Here is a 17,391-nt window from a genome sequence, read left to right as displayed (position 1 = left end):
TCCTGCAAAAACATCATACAAAGAGTTGTAATTGGTTTGCCAAAGCCACAATCACCTAAAACCGTAATACAACGATATACTGAAGATGAAAATGCTGCTGAAGGAAAGAAAGATGGCAAAGACTATATTGCAGATAGTATGTTACAATATTCACAATAACGATACTGGCTGTCAGGTAATCCCTTTAAACATTGGTACAACCTATATCTAAGCTTTCAGGCAATATATAGGTTGTTACAGTAGAATGCTTAGTGTTTAAGTTCAATGTGTTTACCCGTTACAAACTTAAATCATTACAATTCCTACAGTATCTTGTATCTCAAAGTAAAAACACAAAGCAGTTTATTATTGTGAAATAACTGTAAAATCCATTTATTATTCCCGCATCATTTATCCCTGAGATAACCCATCTGTTTACACTCAGCAAGGAAATTTCTTCTTAATAAAATCAAAAGAAAAAAAACTTAAAAAAAATAATAACTTCAGTTTGGTAGTTTTGGTTGGCATCATTTACTCATCCCAGTCCTGAAAAAAAAAAAAGAGCATGATTTCACAATTGTTACACATATGGTAGCTATGATAGATCACTGGGAAAAGTATTGTTCAACACTTTATATGATACGAGTCAATGTAAATGACAACATTTTGTAGCAGTGAAAATAGTTTGGAATCCTGTGACATGTGGAGTCAGTGACTTTTTACGACTGCCATTAAATCCTGAAATTTCTAGCAGTGAGAATTACAAAATTTACAGTATTAGAAATTGAAATCTGTCAGACCAGCAACCACAAAAGTATAATTCTGTCTGTGGAATTCAGAGATGATGCAAACATACCTGACATTTGACTTGTTTACCCCAGAGATCATAGAAGACTCTCTCACATCCAGCACAATCATTTGGTATGCAGACGGCTAAGGGATTACTGCGACATATTGGCATCGCTTCACATGGATCATAAGGACACTTTTCTATGGTTTGACCACTCGGACATGCTGCTACTGTGAATGAAGGTACAAACGTGTTATTTTACATTTACAGATTGATCAAAAAATGCATTATATCACAGACCAATGATGGACACTGCATGATATTAATGGGCAAAGATAGTCACTGCATGAAAGTTCATGACAGAGATGACGTGCAGTCTGTGATTAAAACTCACTTTGTTCTGTCCCAGTATGGGTTGTTGTTGTTGTTGTTGTTGTTGCTGCTAAAGTCTGTCTCTCTTGATTTGTCGTACATGCCTTCAAAGTACAAACCCATGCACCTCCCATACATGTGCTAAAATAATAAACAACAAGAAATATATTTAGTAAACCAAGTGAATGTATACTAACATTGTTCAAACTAAAAGTACTTGATAGTCATTGAATCTCAGAGACAGAAGTGTATCACAATAAACGAAAAATTGGCCTGTTGCTAAATGGTTTTCATTAAAAAAAACAAAACATATATGGGAGTAGAGTAGTGTATAACACCATTATATATTAGTAACAGATTTCCACTGAAAATTTATCAGATTTGTGCAGTATCACAAAGCATCATTGAAATCTGATGATTGGTACTTGAAATATTTGTAGAGCAGACACGCATATGAACTAAATTGTTAAGCCCCCCCCCCCCTTGTGCGCCTTGGAAACTGTAATCAAACACAAATCTCATACGCTTCAGGCAATAATATGTTGAACAAATATACTGTAAAACACAATGAAATAGCTACATGCCATTTTAGCGAATTTGACTCCATACATGAATTATTAAACTAAATCTTAATTTAGCTAAAATGCCAACAATCTCATTGTGAGAATATACTTTATTCTCAATTGACATTCTAGCTAAAAAGACGTGTTTTACAGTATACTGGATAACCAAACAGACCACAATATTTCAACTAATTTCCAGATTTAGATTTAGTGATTTCCACCAAGACCTTACCCAGTTTCAATTTGTTAGATTAGCAGTTCTTTAGGGACGATGTCAAAAGATCGATGTCGGATAAAAAAACTCAATTTTTTACTTTTTTCCTGAACCCCCCCCCCCCACTGAAACGTCAGACTACATTCACTATTAAGTACAAATTGATAATCGGACAGTAGTATGGCATAGCGGTTGGTTGTAATAATGAAGAGGAATATACGCATATGCAAACTACTTTTCTGGGTTCTGTGCATGCTCTAGGTCCATGCCCTGAAATTGGCCTCATTTGACGCACATATTTACACTCGGACCAAACCATTTTCTCATCTTGGATGTTTTTTTTTCATTTTCTGTTATTTTTGTCTATGATTGGATAAAAAAAAAAAAAACTACAAATACTCCAAGGTTTTTTTAACTTTATTAAAAAATAAAATCGTTTTTGTAGGATGGAAACTTTTTTGAGTTCAAAACCCCCCACCCCCAATTTACAGCAAATAAGTTTTTTATCCGACATCGATATTTTGACGTCGTCCCTTAGATATCGGTAGTAAACAGATACATACATGTATACCTGTATCTCCAAAAGATGCATCTCAAAACTAGGTGAGGGAAAATTTTGAGTTTTTAATGATCTACCCCTTACTAAAACAAGTAACCTCATGGTTTAAATATTTTCAATGGTTTGTAAAGTGTCTTCCTCAAAACAAAGTTGATAATGTTACCACAGTCATGGTAATTTATATAGTTGTTGCTATGGCAATTGCAATTATTATCAGCTTGTTACAAAATATACCAAGTATCAAAGTAAAAATAACATTTTTGACTGAAAAAAAAAATCATTAAGGTACTAAGTAACTAAAAATAACCCATGTTAACTAAATTTGAACAGTTATAATTTATCTTTTTGTAAAAAAAAATAATTTAAATCCGTCAACTTACCAAGTATTACAATCATTTCTTTTTGTTGAGCCGTCTTTCTGTCGTCTGCCATTTTCGTAACAAACATCTAAAAATTATGAACAGAATACAAATTTGAGACATTGCACGAGATGGATGTGTAAGATGGAAAGTCATAAATGTATTAATTTTTCATTGATGTGTGCTTACAAATAATCTTAAGTACTCTACAAGAAACAGAGTTTTTCCACGTCTATTTTTTCTTATCTTCCAAAAACAACCGAGAGATTACTGTTACTGGTAAATGTAAAATTGAAGCTTGCTGAAAATAATTCTCGGCATTGAGATTGACACAATTTTATGATGCTATTGCATTCATTATAGAAATTTGATGTTAAATTTTATCAAGCCCTCACCCCACAAAACATCGTGCATATAAAAACTTGTACAAACAAAATTTAACAAAATTGGCCAAAATAAAATTATAATGTGTAAATATGAATGCAAAGCCCAAACATGCTTGAAAAATGATTGATGATGTGTTTGACAGTAATAGCTACTAGTCAAATAAAGGTCATTGAATGAAAAAAATCAACATGTATATGTATGCTAGTATGTGTCAAAGCTCAAGTCTGTATTTTGGACTTTGACCAATGGAGACTACCGTAATGAGAAATACTTACTTGATTGACATCTCTTCTTTGTACATACAAACTCACCGCCAGGTCGGCACCAACTAGAAATAGTCAAATGACGAAAAACTTAAATTAATTCAATCTTGTTCGAAAGTAGCACCCACGGGCATGACAAACATTATTCTTTCCCTCTGATGTATTAGAGGCAGTGTGCCACTAACACAAAGAGATTTCCTGTGACTACTTGTGTTAATTCACTGGCATGCATTGATTGTACATTGATAAAGAGATCTTGAAAAGCATCCTACTATAGTTATTTAATGTGTAATTTGATAAAATAAAAATTCACGTTTTATGAACAAATAAATGTGAAAACGCAGGAAATCAGGGATCTAAAATTTTTGTTTGTGACTTAAGTAACCTATACAGTCAAATACAATTTTATTTTTTCTAAAAAGCCAACCTATCCAGCAGTCAACAAACTGATTTTTGAAATTCCATTTCGACTTTGGATCCTTGCAAAATCAGTTCTGTTAGAGGGACACGGACTGGAGGTTACCTAAACGTGAAACCAAAGTGATATTTACCATTTGTTGCATCTTCTATACAGTCGTTCTCCTCTCTCGTATCCTTTGCCTTTATCGTCATAGCAATCATAGTCTTTTTCTACTATCTCCACTGGTGACTTTGCTAATGGGAAAATGAACAATGTGGGATTAATATTTATTTATTCTTAAAAAAAAAACAAAGAATTTCACCAGATAGGAAAATTGTATTCAGAATAAAATTAGCTCTTATATTTCTGTATCTTGCATACAATGCACCTCCAATGTGATCCCCCAACTCCCCTTAAAAAAGCCAATTTGAAAATTTCATAAGTGATTTTTTTGAGCCTGGCCTAATTGGTCTACAATTTAAGGAACTTGTCATTACTTTTTTTAAATTAAACTTGGTTTATAGGTTTTGAGCCAGATTAATGTGCATATTATTTTGTCACCTTGCATACTTGCAAAAAAAACAAAATTTCTTTCATTTTACAAAATTTGTGATCAAGATCTGTAGACAGTGAGACAATGTCTATCTGGTTTATAGAATATTCAGACATTCAAAATTAAATTGTTGATAACACAGAAATTTGAAAAATAGATAAATTGTGCGAAATGTAATATCTGCATTTTGGTGGGAAAAAGTTACAACATTCAAACGATAGTACAGAAAAATATAATCAATGTGCAATTCAGAAAAGTGGAAAGCAGACTTATTCATAGATATGCAAAATTAAATATTTGAAAATTTTTTGGGTTATTGGCAAAAATTGCATAGAATAGAATATATAGAATATTCATAATGAGTGTATTGTTCTTATGTAAAACACTTAAAAATGTGAAGAACGCAAGATTGACAAATATAGAATGGAAAGACTGAAATGTGTGTGAGATTTCAATTGTGTAAAAATTTGCATATTACCAGTATTCCTGAACGAATAAAAAAAATTAAAACATTCATCTATCTGTCTCTAATTAAATATTTTAAGAAAGAACATACCCCAATCTCACATTTAAATGATGGGAAGCAGATATTAATTGTATTGATAACGGAAGTGCGAAAACTTACGAGTTATTCGAGGAGTACAATCTGGTCTGCCCCGAGTCTCAGTACCGGGAATTTCTGCACCAGTTTTGGGGTCAACACAGAAGCAGTATCCCAATCCAACATGACATTGTATAGGAGAGTAGGTGCCTTCCACTTCACACCATGGACGCACAGCGCCAGCGTGGATTTTACTAGATCTGTCATACAGTGATTGTGCAGTGTGGCAGTCCTTGGAAGTAGTAGCTAGAAGAATAAAAAGACAGATCAGTTTCGGAAAACGACAACCTAACACAAACAAGCTTCCCTCATCGTAGCAACACTGCCATGAGTGCCATGATGTTATCCACTAAATCTCAAATGTTGTACTCACTTATAGCAATGATTTAATGGTGGGATAATCAATCATTATGATAATTATAGAGGAATAAAATCAATTATATATTGATGTGAGAACTGCAGGTCCTAATTGTAATTTCATAGAATTGTATCTTTACTCGGTAGACAATTAGTTTTACATATAGTATGCTATTGCCCTCATTCAGTCGTACACTACAATGTATATCTTATACACTATATACTTTTACAGTATATTGATATGCTATTGCCCTCATTTAGTCAGTCACAGTATATTGGTATGATAGTGCCCTCATTCAGCCAGTCACTATAGCTTCACTCGTATAGTATATTGGTATGCTATTGCCCTCATTTAGTCTGTTACTATATGCTATATCTTCACTAAAGCTAATGCCCTCCTATATTTACAGTCATGTGTTCACTCGTATAGTATATTGGTATGCTATTGCCCTCATTTAGTCTGTTACTATATGCTATATCTTCACTAAAGCTAATGCCCTCCTATATTTACAGTCATTATGTGTTCACTCGTATAGTATATTGGTATGCTATTGCCCTCATTTAGTCTGTTACTATATGCTAAAGCTAATGCCCTCCTATATTTACAGTCATTATGTGTTCACTCGTATAGTATATTGGTATGCTATTGCCCTCATTTAGTCTGTTACTATATGCTATATCTTCACTAAAGCTAATGCCCTCCTATATTTACAGTCATTATGTGTTCACTCGTATAGTATATTGGTATGCTATTGCCCTCATTTAGTCTGTTACTATATGCTATATCTTCACTAAAGCTAATGCCCTCCTATATTTACAGTCAATATGTATTCACTCGTATAGTATATTGGTATGCTATTGCCCTCATTTAGTCTGTTACTATATGCTAAAGCTAATGCCCTCCTATATTTACAGTCAATATGTGTTCACTCGTATAGTATATTGGTATGCTATTGCCCTCATTTAGTCTGTTACTATATGCTATATCTTCACTAAAGCTAATGCCCTCCTATATTTACAGTCAATATGTGTTCACTCGTATAGTATATTGGTATGCTATTGCCCTCATTTAGTCTGTTACTATATGCTATATCTTCACTAAAGCTAATGCCCTCCTATATTTACAGTCAATATGTGTTCACTCGTATAGTATATTGGTATTCTATTGCCCTCATTTAGTCTGTTACTATATGCTATATCTTCACTAAAGCTAATGCCCTCCTATATTTACAGTCAATACGTGTTCACTCGTATAGTATATTGGTATGCTATTGCCCTTATTTAGTCTGTTACTATATGCTATATCTTCACTATTAAAGCTAATGCCTTCCTTTATTTACAGTCAATATGTGCTCACTCGTAAAGTATATTGGTATGCTATTGCCCTCAGTCATTTTCAGTCAATATGTGTTCACTCGTAAAGTATATTGGTATGCTATTGCTCTCATTCATTTTCAGTCAATATGTATTCACTCGTAAAGTATATTGCGATTGCTGTGAACAACTTTAATTTTACAGAGACATAGATATCAACTTTTTTTAATTAATTGTAACTATTTCTAGCAGCAAAAATGGAATATTTGTTTTTGCTAAACATTACTTACTTGGAGCAGGCACTGATGTATCTGTAAAGTAAAGAGCATATGTTATAAGAGACGTTGCTGTATGGACTCGTATGGAAGTAAGTTAAAAAAAAAACAATATAATTCTCCAAAACATGGATACAATAGGAAAATCATGATAAGTAATAGACTTTATTTGTATATGGCCATCAAGATTTTATCGAGAGCGAGATATACGTCCAAGCGACTTGTTTTTATCCCCCTGAATACTGTTCCATTCTCTAACATCAATGCGTCTACTGTTGCCATGGAAACTATGGTGTTTGGAGCAGTAGAGAATCAAACAATATTTGGGGGCAACACTAATCACATGGTTCTCTCACTCTCACTCTTGAAGGCCATTTGTGAATGAGAACTATTTTTATCCAAACAAGTACTTACAACTAGAGCAGTCTGGGATACCAATGGTAGTAGTACTGCCAGGGATTGGAGCTCCATCTTTCGTTACGCAGTAACAGTAACCTGCGCTATCATGACACTGTACTGGTGAGAAACCGCCGTTAGCGTTACATCTGGGATAGAAACTGCCTGGAATCGGCTGGTATAGCTGCTGTTGAGTTTGACACAATGTTTTCCAGTAGTTGGCTGGCCTTTGACTTGTTCTAGCAGCTGTAGAGTTACTTACTGGTAATCAGAACAGATATTGTAATATTTTCAGTTAATCCAGGTGCTTGTCTTTTTATTTCTGTAACTTACTATTCACTTCTTTACTGTATTGTTACTTTATGGTTAATAATATGTATTAGCATACATGTAAGTTACCATTATTATGACCAACAGGCTCGAATTTCTTCAGTTATGAATGTTACAGTAATTGATTACTACTTGTATGTATTAGTATAACTTACCATTACTATGGAATGTATTACTGTAAAATACTTTATTTTAGCTGGAATTAATTTTCGCTGAAAAGGCTTTTTGTGTATTTTGTATAGAATTTATTTTCACTGATTTTTGATGAGTTGAATGTAAAAAACAGGAAAAAAGGTATATTCATTAGATTTTATTTTCACTGAATCATCTCTTGAAAAAATAGTGAAAATAAATTTCAAGCAAAAATAAAGTATTTTGGTTACTGTAACTACTTAGTAATACATACTTGTATATATTAACAACTTACCATTACCATGGAATGCCCAACATGCTGGTGTTCCTCTTGTGACATGAGTTACTGTCTTTGGTACTACATGGCCGGCTGGATCAACACAGAAACAATATCCAGTATTTGGGTTGCACTGAAGTGGAGTAAATGTACCATTGGGTTCACAAAATGGAACAAACTTGCCGGGAGTGGCTAAGGCGGACTTTCTTTGCTGCCAGCATGAAGTGGAACCTATTTAATAAAGAAACATGATAGTGGTGTAAGTAAAGAACAGACATCATACTGTAAAAGGGTCAATTATTCACTGGGTTTTAATTTTGCTTATTTCGCTGACTAGAAAATGCGCTAAATTAAAACCCAGTGAATATGTAAAATTTAGCATAGAACACATTATCTAAATGATAAAACTGTGAATTTAAAACCCTCTGAATACAAATGTATGTCTGAAATGGTAAATCAGCAAAATTTAAACCCAGTAAAAAATTAGTCATTTGATTAAAATCCAGTCACTTTTAAGATCATTCTCTGATGTACATAAACTTTAACTATATCAGACTAAGTACAGTGTTGCTACACAAGTTGCACCTTTCTGGATTTGACAACCAATTATAGACTGCCTCGATCAGTAGACAGTGGCATGATACACAAAATCTCATGTAGATGGAGGGATACACAGGCAACCAGAATTTATAGTATCTGGAGCCACTATACCGACATAAATCAGATTTAAATCAGACTAACAAAGCTGAAAATTTGAATTCACTTTATGGCAACACATCTCTCCAAGTATAAATCCAACTTAGCCAACTACCATCTTGCCAGCCAATGTGAATCAGATGACGACATGCAGTGTCAATATCTGGTCATTTAACCTTTTCACTACCAGTTCCCTCACAAATTCACAAAATAATCTCATTTATAGTCTGCACTTTCCTTCAGAATATTGGGACAATAATAGCCAAATTTTTCGTGTAAAAACTGAAAATTGACCCAAATTTTGAATGTTGGTTCAAAAATTAGAGGAGCATTTCCAAAAATATTGAAGAATATAAGAATAAAAATGTCCAGATTAATTTGGGTGAGAAAGTCTACTGGTGAAAAGCTTAAGGTTTACATCAGTGGGTCACTACTCACCTGTCGCATTAGCCCAAGTATAGTTGCCAGTAGCGTTAACATTCAGAGTAACTAAAAAACAATAGTATATATTATTCCAGTATTCTGAATGACTGATGTACATCATCACTGCACCACTCACTCAAATCACCTAGCTGGCTTAGAAGCATGGGGCATCATGTACCTGACAGTAATTTACTACTATTTATGCATAAAAAAAATCAATGGCAACTTATATAACACTAGAATTTTTGGATGCATTTATTCACAACATATTATGTGAATATCTCAAAATTACGTTACATTTGCTATGGTAGGATGTCCATATTTGGACATAAAGACAACATCAGATAAATCGGATCAGATAAAAGTTAATTGTCATATCCGGGATGGATTCAATACTTACCATTACCATACAATTCACATGAGGGTTCTGGTAAGATAGATGGGGTGACAGTATTTGGAATAATAACACCATTGATATCAACACAGTAATATGTACCAGTAACAGGATTGTATTGTAATTTTTCATATTCACCAGTGATAGGTGAACATATTGGTTTCACAACCCCATGCACCTCATGAGCAATCTGAGTCTGGCGGATACAGGCTGGTGTTTGTGCTGTGGCATTGGAAAACATAAAACCACCAAGTTACAACATTGGCAAATGTACTATTATATATCATGTGAATGACAGCAGCTAAAGAAACATTATTTTAATTATATAGTCTTGTATTTTTCATCAAAAAGTCATTATAATAAGATTATTGGCACTAAACCAACATTCGATATCAGACACGCAATGTATGAACCTAAAATATTTTGTTTTATACCACAGTAATATTAGTAGTAGTGCATTCCATTTTAATTTTGTTGTGGAATCTAAATGTAATTTTTTTTCAATTTTATTGAGAGATAAGAAGCAAAATTGTTTTTATTTTCTTGCCTTGAATATGTAAATAACAGAGGTTTTTAGGTCATATTTTAATGATACAGAATAACATAATAAAGTATTTTATTAGCGATGCATTTTTAACACAGCAAATAAGGTATTTCCCAATACTACATGTAGTTTTAAAATTTTGTTGCGACAAATCACAGTATTTCAAAGCATAACACTTTTTCAAATTAACCACTGACTTACTTGAATTTGTGTTAGTAGTATTGGTGGTAGTGTTAATACTACTGTGTACAGTAAAAGGTAATATAGTCCATGGCACATTGGCCCAAATAGTCTGTACTCCCTTTGCCGTCATTACGGTAACTTGACGAGCTGTTGTCGTATTCCTTGTTGTCATTTGGAAAGTCATCAGTTTGTCGGAGGTGTTGGGTGTCATATCAGTTGTGATTGGTGTCCACACCGTCTTTGGTCCACTTGGTGTTACTACAGAGACCTCCCTGACAACAGGAATTGTCGTTGGATTCAGCATGATAGTTCCATTGTACATCAGATTCAAATCAACTAAAACATAAAATATTATATAATATTTATATCTACTTGTACTACATTTCTATTTTACAATAACTTATGTCAATAATAAACAATAATATTATTATTATCATGATAACCCTGATTATAAAGCTGATCATTATCATAATTATAAGAGACTTGGAAAGAATTCCCATGAACTGCAAAAGTACGATTTATTGGTCTGTTGTACCCTTTCCCCAGTGGTTGCTAGGGGATTTGGCCACATATAGTTGTTAGGTGTCAAAATTTCCTTCCATATTGACTTACAAAGCTGATGTCTTGTGTGTGGTTGCTATAAACATGTTTATGGTTGCTAGGTACATGCTTTTCATCAGCAAATGAAAAGTATACTCTAAGTTAATCAAGAGGTTAAACTTATAAAGGTTCACTCTGGTTGCTGGGGGTGTAATTATAGTTGGTAGGTGCCAAAAACATCATTTTATGATTAGCAAGCACTTCTAACTGCTAATAATGAATTTTGCATGGTTACTTAAGGACATACCCAACTGTTGATCAAATCTATTTGGTAGCATGTCTACCTAGCTAATAAGTTAATAGCCATCTTCATGCTCATTAGAGAGGATTGCGAAAAAATGTCAAAAACGCTGCACCTAAAGAAATGACATGTATAGAATTAATCAAAGAAAGCTTAGAAAGAACTCCCATGTGCTGAAAGTATTGGAGACACATTAAAAATAATTCGAAGTACAAGTAGTACTTGAGATATTGATGGAAAAGCTGAAAATTAATATGAATAGATTTGATTATAAAACTAATAAGGTCTGCGCAATATAACAGACCATCTATGTATCAAGTTTTATTGAAATGTGATTAAAACTAAAACATTATGAATTATTATGCTAATTATGGAATTAATATGAACAGATTTTAACCCCAAACTTATCAGGTTTGTACATTTTCCTAGAGCATCTTTGTACTAAGTTTCATTAAAATGAAATATTTAGTACTTTAGATATCAGTGTGATAGCTTAGAATTAGTTAATTATGCAAATTAGGTAATTAAAATGTACAGATTTTAACCCACAATTAATCAGGTCTGTCTATTGTTCTACAGCATCCATGTTTCATTGAAATGGGATGATTGGTACTTGAGATATCAGGGTGAAAGTTGAAAATTAATTTATTAGGTAATTAATATGCACAATTATTTACCCTGAAACTAATCTCTGCATAGTCCTTGAGTATCTATGTACCAAGTTTCATTGAAATGTAATGAAATACTTGAAATATCAAAAGCTGAAAATTAATTAATTATACAAATTATGTAATTAATATGTACTGATATTACCCTAAAAACTATCAGGTTAGTGCAGTGTCCTATAACATCTATATATGTATGAAATTAGTACTTGAGGTATTAGTGGAAAAAACAAAAATTGACTAATCGCCATGCAAATTAGGTAACTAATAAGCACGGATTTTACCAGAAACTAATCAAATCTGCGCATAAGTTCAGAGCATCTATGCACCAAGTTTTATCAAAATCCAGTAAATGGTTGTTGGAACAGCTAAAAATTAGCTAATTATTATGTAAATTAGGTAATTAATATGCATGGATTTTTACCAAAACCTTATCAAATATGCGCATTGGCCCAGAGCATATATGTAACAAGTTTCATCAAAAACTGATATATGGTTCTTGAGATAACAGTGGAACAGACGGACACACATACAATGTACACACACACACACATACAGACACACCAACTGCAAAGACTCCCATTGTGTGCTTCGCACATGGGAGTCAAAAATGCAGTATTAAAAGTGTAGAGTAATACAGGCCTACCATTTCTATAGAGTTGACAGTTAGGTGCAGGGTTGTAAGGAGTGACAACAGTAGGAGTTCCAGGCACTGTAACTCCATTCCTATCCACGCAGTAACATACAGAATCAACACACTGGCTTGGAATGAATGTACCATTCTCAGCATGACAGTCCATCGTGGTAAGACCATAACTTCTGGCAATTCTTTGATGGCGTGTACATGGTCCAACAGCTGTAAACAAACAGGAGTGTCTAGTGTGTGACTGTATGGGTATATGGTATTTAGTCAAACATGTGTTTACAGTGACCACCTCTGTATAAGACCACCTGCCAATAGTGACCACGTACTTTTGAGCAGTCCCAAAGCATAGCATACAAGCAACACGCGTATAAAGCCTGTCTTATGTGACCACCCTATTGCTGCAGCTCTGCATTTGTTTAGAGACCAAAGCTACCATGATTCTGTTTATAAATAAATTATTCCATGACTCAAATAAATACGTTTTTGTTGCAACAGTACGTCATACCATCTCATTATTTTCTGGAAAAATGTTTTCCATAAAAAGTAATACAAACTTCATATAAAGACCATATTAATGAGGTTCCTTTGACTGAGGTATTGAAGGTCTGCATTCATGTAATACCAATAAAACAAAGGGTAATTTACCTTTAGTGACAGGATGGTGATTGGCACTCATGGTGACTTCTGTGGTAATATTTGTAATTGTGGTGTTTATCAGGGTCACTAGACAAAAAAAAAACATAATGTGCTGTTATAAAACTTTAATATTATTTTTTCATGACCAATTCAGTGTCAAAATGTTATACAAATTCATAATGATGTAATATAATTTCCAAATAAGGTCAATGGTTTTTTTTTCTAAAAGAGAAAAGTATAGGAATATAAGAATGAAAATAGGATACCTGATTTATAAGGGTGACAATATGGTCTCCTATGTGCTATAACAGTACTTGCAATCAACACACCCACTGAGTCAACACAGTAGCATATCTGCCCGGTACACTGGGATGTTGTGAATGTACCATCTTCGTGACAGGTGGGTGGAATAACGCCAAGAAGCTTTGCTATGTGCTGAAGGTTGGTACATGGTGCTTGGGCTGTAGTAATAAGAACAAATTTACAATGTGTTTACATAATCAAATATAAGTGTTTCTGTTCAATACTAATGTAACTCTTTTAAAAAAATAGACCTTTGAACAGAGAAAAAAGGTTGGCGATGATTAGAAAAAATCTGCAGAAAATTTTGAGAAAAATATGAAATAATAAAATAAAATAAAAAAACACATAAATCTGATAGAGAAAAAATATAAATAATGTTTTACATTCAGTGAAGGGGGAAAAAAAGTATGCACACTGTCTCTCCTCTTTCCCTAATGGTCAGCCCCCCCTGAAACCAGTGATATGAATGTGGGGTACAATAATTAATAATAATAATAATAATTACATGTATAATAAATTAGGTAAAATGTAGAAGGAACATGAAACTGACCTAACTTGACCCAGTATACTACTGACCAATAACAGAAAGAAAACTTACTGCACTTACTTGTGTTTATGACAAATGGTAATATCATTGGTGGTGTGGTATCGGAAAGTTTCAATTCTGCTGGTGGTTGAGCAGTGTAGATCACCTCCAAGCCTGTTTTTGTTGTAATCGTCAAGGGAGTGACAACTGGTAGCACAGAGGACTGGGTCATATTGGTATACCATGTGAAACTAAAAACAGGCATCCATCTTGTCATGGATCCAAATGGAGTCATGAATGTGACTGGGTACGTGGTTGTGTCTCTGACCTTCTGTGTCAGCGTTGCTGTAATATTGCTAGATATGCGAGTGTCAATCATATTCATGGGCAGAGAAGCGTGCAGGGAAAAGACAGTCATTGGTTCATATGGGGTAAGTCCAGTGTAGGGAACAGCATCTTTGATCATACCAGTTACATGTGTGTGCGAATAATCTAAGGGTCCGGTGAAATTCAAATAGTTTATAACCAAGTACTGCATAAACCACGGCTTCATCTCGGAAGTTGTAGAGATATCAGATGGAATAGCGAGAGAATACAAAACTGGGCTGTAGCACGTATCAGTGGCTGTCACTGGAGCTGTTCTTGTCAATGTACTAAATGGAGTCGTCCAAGGGTTCATGAATGGGGACGTTATAGGGCTACTAGCAAATGGTGTAGTCCATACTGGTGTTGTCAACTTGTCTTCCCATTGCCTATGTCCCCAAGGTGTTGACAATGTCATGGTCGGTATGAGGGGAATACGTATCGCCGTAGGAATGGGACTATTCAGGGGCTTGTAGGGTACGTTTGTCGAACTCAAAGCCGAGCTCATTATAGTCGCATTTGTGATGATGACAGTAACCATGACATTAACAGTCTTTGACCCATTTGGCGTCATAACAGTCACATTGGTCGGGAATGTATATGGGGTATTCAGTGTGGCGTTTGCGGTAACGTTAACTGGTAAATTGAATGGTAACTGGGTGGTCGTATTGGTCGTCATATTAGCATACAGTGTAAAGTTGTTAGTTAGGTTATTATAAGTTGTCATGTGAGTTAAGACTGGTGTAAAAACACTACGAATGCCGGTAGGTGTCATGATGGTGGTGTTTGTGACAATAGGCTGAACATGTGGTGGAAGTAACAGTGTACCACTACTGGTAGTGTTCATATTCACTGAAAAATAAACACAATTACAGATTATTACAAAAGGAAAAATGTGATCGTATATCCAGTAGAATTATTGACATCAGTCTAAAATTATGGATTATGATATAATTAACAAAATGATCTATTTATAAGCATCAGATGAATCAACCAATCATTGATCAAATACCAGTCATGAATCAACCAATCATTGATCAAAGACCAGTCACTCAATCCAATCATTGATCAAAGACCAGTCATGAATCAACCAATCATTGATCAAAGACCAGTCACTCAATCCAATTAAGTAACAGTTATAAGAATAAAGTTTACCAATCATCTTATTTAACCAGTGTGCCCTCGATCTAACAGGACTTATTTTTGGGGGGATTCTGAGCCAAAATAAAATCCCTTAAAATCAAGTTTAATCAGCTTGTTGACAACATGGATGTGGTAGACGTGGTACTGAAGATGCAAACTAAAATGCTGTATGCCCATCTTTTTATTTTGTTTGAATCCATGAATTTAATTTGTCCAAAATACAAATACACTATACAGTAAGAAGGTTATAAGATTATCATGTCCATTTATGTTTTTTGATGAAATACCAGAAATTTAGCACAATTAATTGCATTATGGTAAATCTCTAAGCATCTGTGATTGCACCAAATATGCTTTAGCGTTTCCACCAATAGTTCCCTGCAGTTGTCATCACAAATGCACAAAATAGTCCTGTTTATAGTCTGCAATTTTCTTCAGAAAATTGGGACAAAAATACCCAAAAAAACCCAAAAATTGTCCAAATTTTGTCTGTTGGCTCCAAAAATAGACTTCACTTCTAGAAATATTAAAGAATATAAGAAAAAAGTACAGAAAAATTTGGCTCTGAAAGTCTGGTGGTGAAAAGGTGAGAGGACCAATATGAGTGTGACTTTCCCAACCCAATTAACCAATCATAATCAAAATTCACCTGAATGCACGACTAGGGTTGTATAAACAGACTTACATGTTCTATACTGCTCACACTGTGGTACTGGGGTATTGACACTCACTGAAGTAATAGTACCAGGAATAGTCACACCCATGCTATCAACACAGTAACACGTATCTGTATCGGGGCACTGCAGTGGTGTAAATGTTCCATTTTCTTCATGGCAATTCAGTGAAGACTGGAGACCAAGCTTATTGGCGATAATTCTATGACGCTTACATGGTCCACTCACTGCAGTAGGAAAACAAATATTAGAATATTTTAGGTACCGGGTATATGTCAACAAGCATGCGACAAGTACATTGACTGGTATACTACGAAGTAGCGTATATAACATCAATCCATATTTGGACATCACATGACATCATAAAAACATGTATTTTGCAATAGTGTAGTATCGGATGTTTCAACTATATCGAATATATGCATGTGTGTACAAAATGTATGAGACATAAAACAAGTGAACAAACTGAAATAAAGTCAATAAAGTTGTTGCAATGTATCAAAGGGCAGTTCATGATTTTTCTGAAATTTATGATTGTTTTGAGAAAAAACTTCAAGTGGGCATGCAATAAAATCAAAACAATACGTTAATGGCCAACTTGAACCACTGCTGGGAATTCTGGTCGTTCACAGGTTTTAGAAAGGATATTCAGATTTCCATGATTTTCTCACTATGGTTTTATTTTATGTTATTCACAAGAAAAAAACAAGAAAAATAGAGATGTTTGAGCCATTTATCATTGATTCTTAAAGGGGAACCGCTCAATCCCATGGATTGCACCGAAGAATCATGGGACACTATTGTTTATGTTGTTTACAATGTTAATCTATCTTTTGTTATCCATTGTTATTTTAATCCAGAAAGTAAATTTGTTGTGAAATTAATCTTAACTGGAAGGTGCCCCTTTAAGAGAAAAGATCTCGTCATATCAGAAAATATCGATCAGTGAAATATAGTAAAAAAAATTGTAAAATAGATGGTAGTTTTATGAAATAATGCTTTTACATGAATTCCTATGAAAACTGTTTCCCACTGATTTTCTCTAAAACCATGATTTCTACTTGTTAAATACTCTTAAAAGGCTTTTGCATACATCTAACTTTTTAATAAAATAGCACTTTTAAAACATAATATTGTGATAAATTTTTCACCCTATTTAATAGATCAAAATACCATGAAAATCCTTTAAAAAAACTCCAGGCCAAAGCCGTTCAAAGCATAAAAACCATTTTA

At 34.0% G+C, this 17,391-nt stretch overlaps 1 protein-coding gene across 1 annotated transcript in view; it reads right to left on the bottom strand.

Moving 5' to 3' along the window:
• Positions 1–341: 341 nt before the first annotated feature.
• Positions 342–17,391, bottom strand: part of LOC100375067 (uncharacterized) — a 69,975-nt gene continuing 52,925 nt past the window's right edge. Inside the window, exons 48-65 of the mRNA XM_085502731.1 lie at positions 16,170–16,385; positions 14,060–15,193; positions 13,416–13,610; positions 13,159–13,236; positions 12,514–12,723; positions 10,380–10,697; positions 9,641–9,856; positions 9,256–9,306; positions 8,140–8,352; positions 7,401–7,643; positions 7,002–7,022; positions 5,065–5,286; positions 4,038–4,140; positions 3,499–3,551; positions 2,858–2,924; positions 1,164–1,282; positions 836–999; positions 342–525 (exon numbers count right to left, since the gene is read on the bottom strand). Of these exons, the coding sequence (XP_085358857.1) occupies positions 511–525; positions 836–999; positions 1,164–1,282; positions 2,858–2,924; positions 3,499–3,551; positions 4,038–4,140; positions 5,065–5,286; positions 7,002–7,022; positions 7,401–7,643; positions 8,140–8,352; positions 9,256–9,306; positions 9,641–9,856; positions 10,380–10,697; positions 12,514–12,723; positions 13,159–13,236; positions 13,416–13,610; positions 14,060–15,193; positions 16,170–16,385 (3,638 nt within the window). The 3' untranslated portion in view covers positions 342–510. The remainder of the gene's footprint in view (positions 526–835; positions 1,000–1,163; positions 1,283–2,857; positions 2,925–3,498; positions 3,552–4,037; positions 4,141–5,064; positions 5,287–7,001; positions 7,023–7,400; positions 7,644–8,139; positions 8,353–9,255; positions 9,307–9,640; positions 9,857–10,379; positions 10,698–12,513; positions 12,724–13,158; positions 13,237–13,415; positions 13,611–14,059; positions 15,194–16,169; positions 16,386–17,391) is intronic.

Source organism: Saccoglossus kowalevskii, chromosome 8 (assembly GCF_978046115.1).
Source record: "Saccoglossus kowalevskii chromosome 8, keSacKowa6.1, whole genome shotgun sequence".
Taxonomy (NCBI): domain Eukaryota; kingdom Metazoa; phylum Hemichordata; class Enteropneusta; family Harrimaniidae; genus Saccoglossus; species Saccoglossus kowalevskii.
The sequence above is the reverse complement of the archived record's forward strand: the minus strand, read 5'-3'. Positions and strand labels throughout refer to the sequence as shown.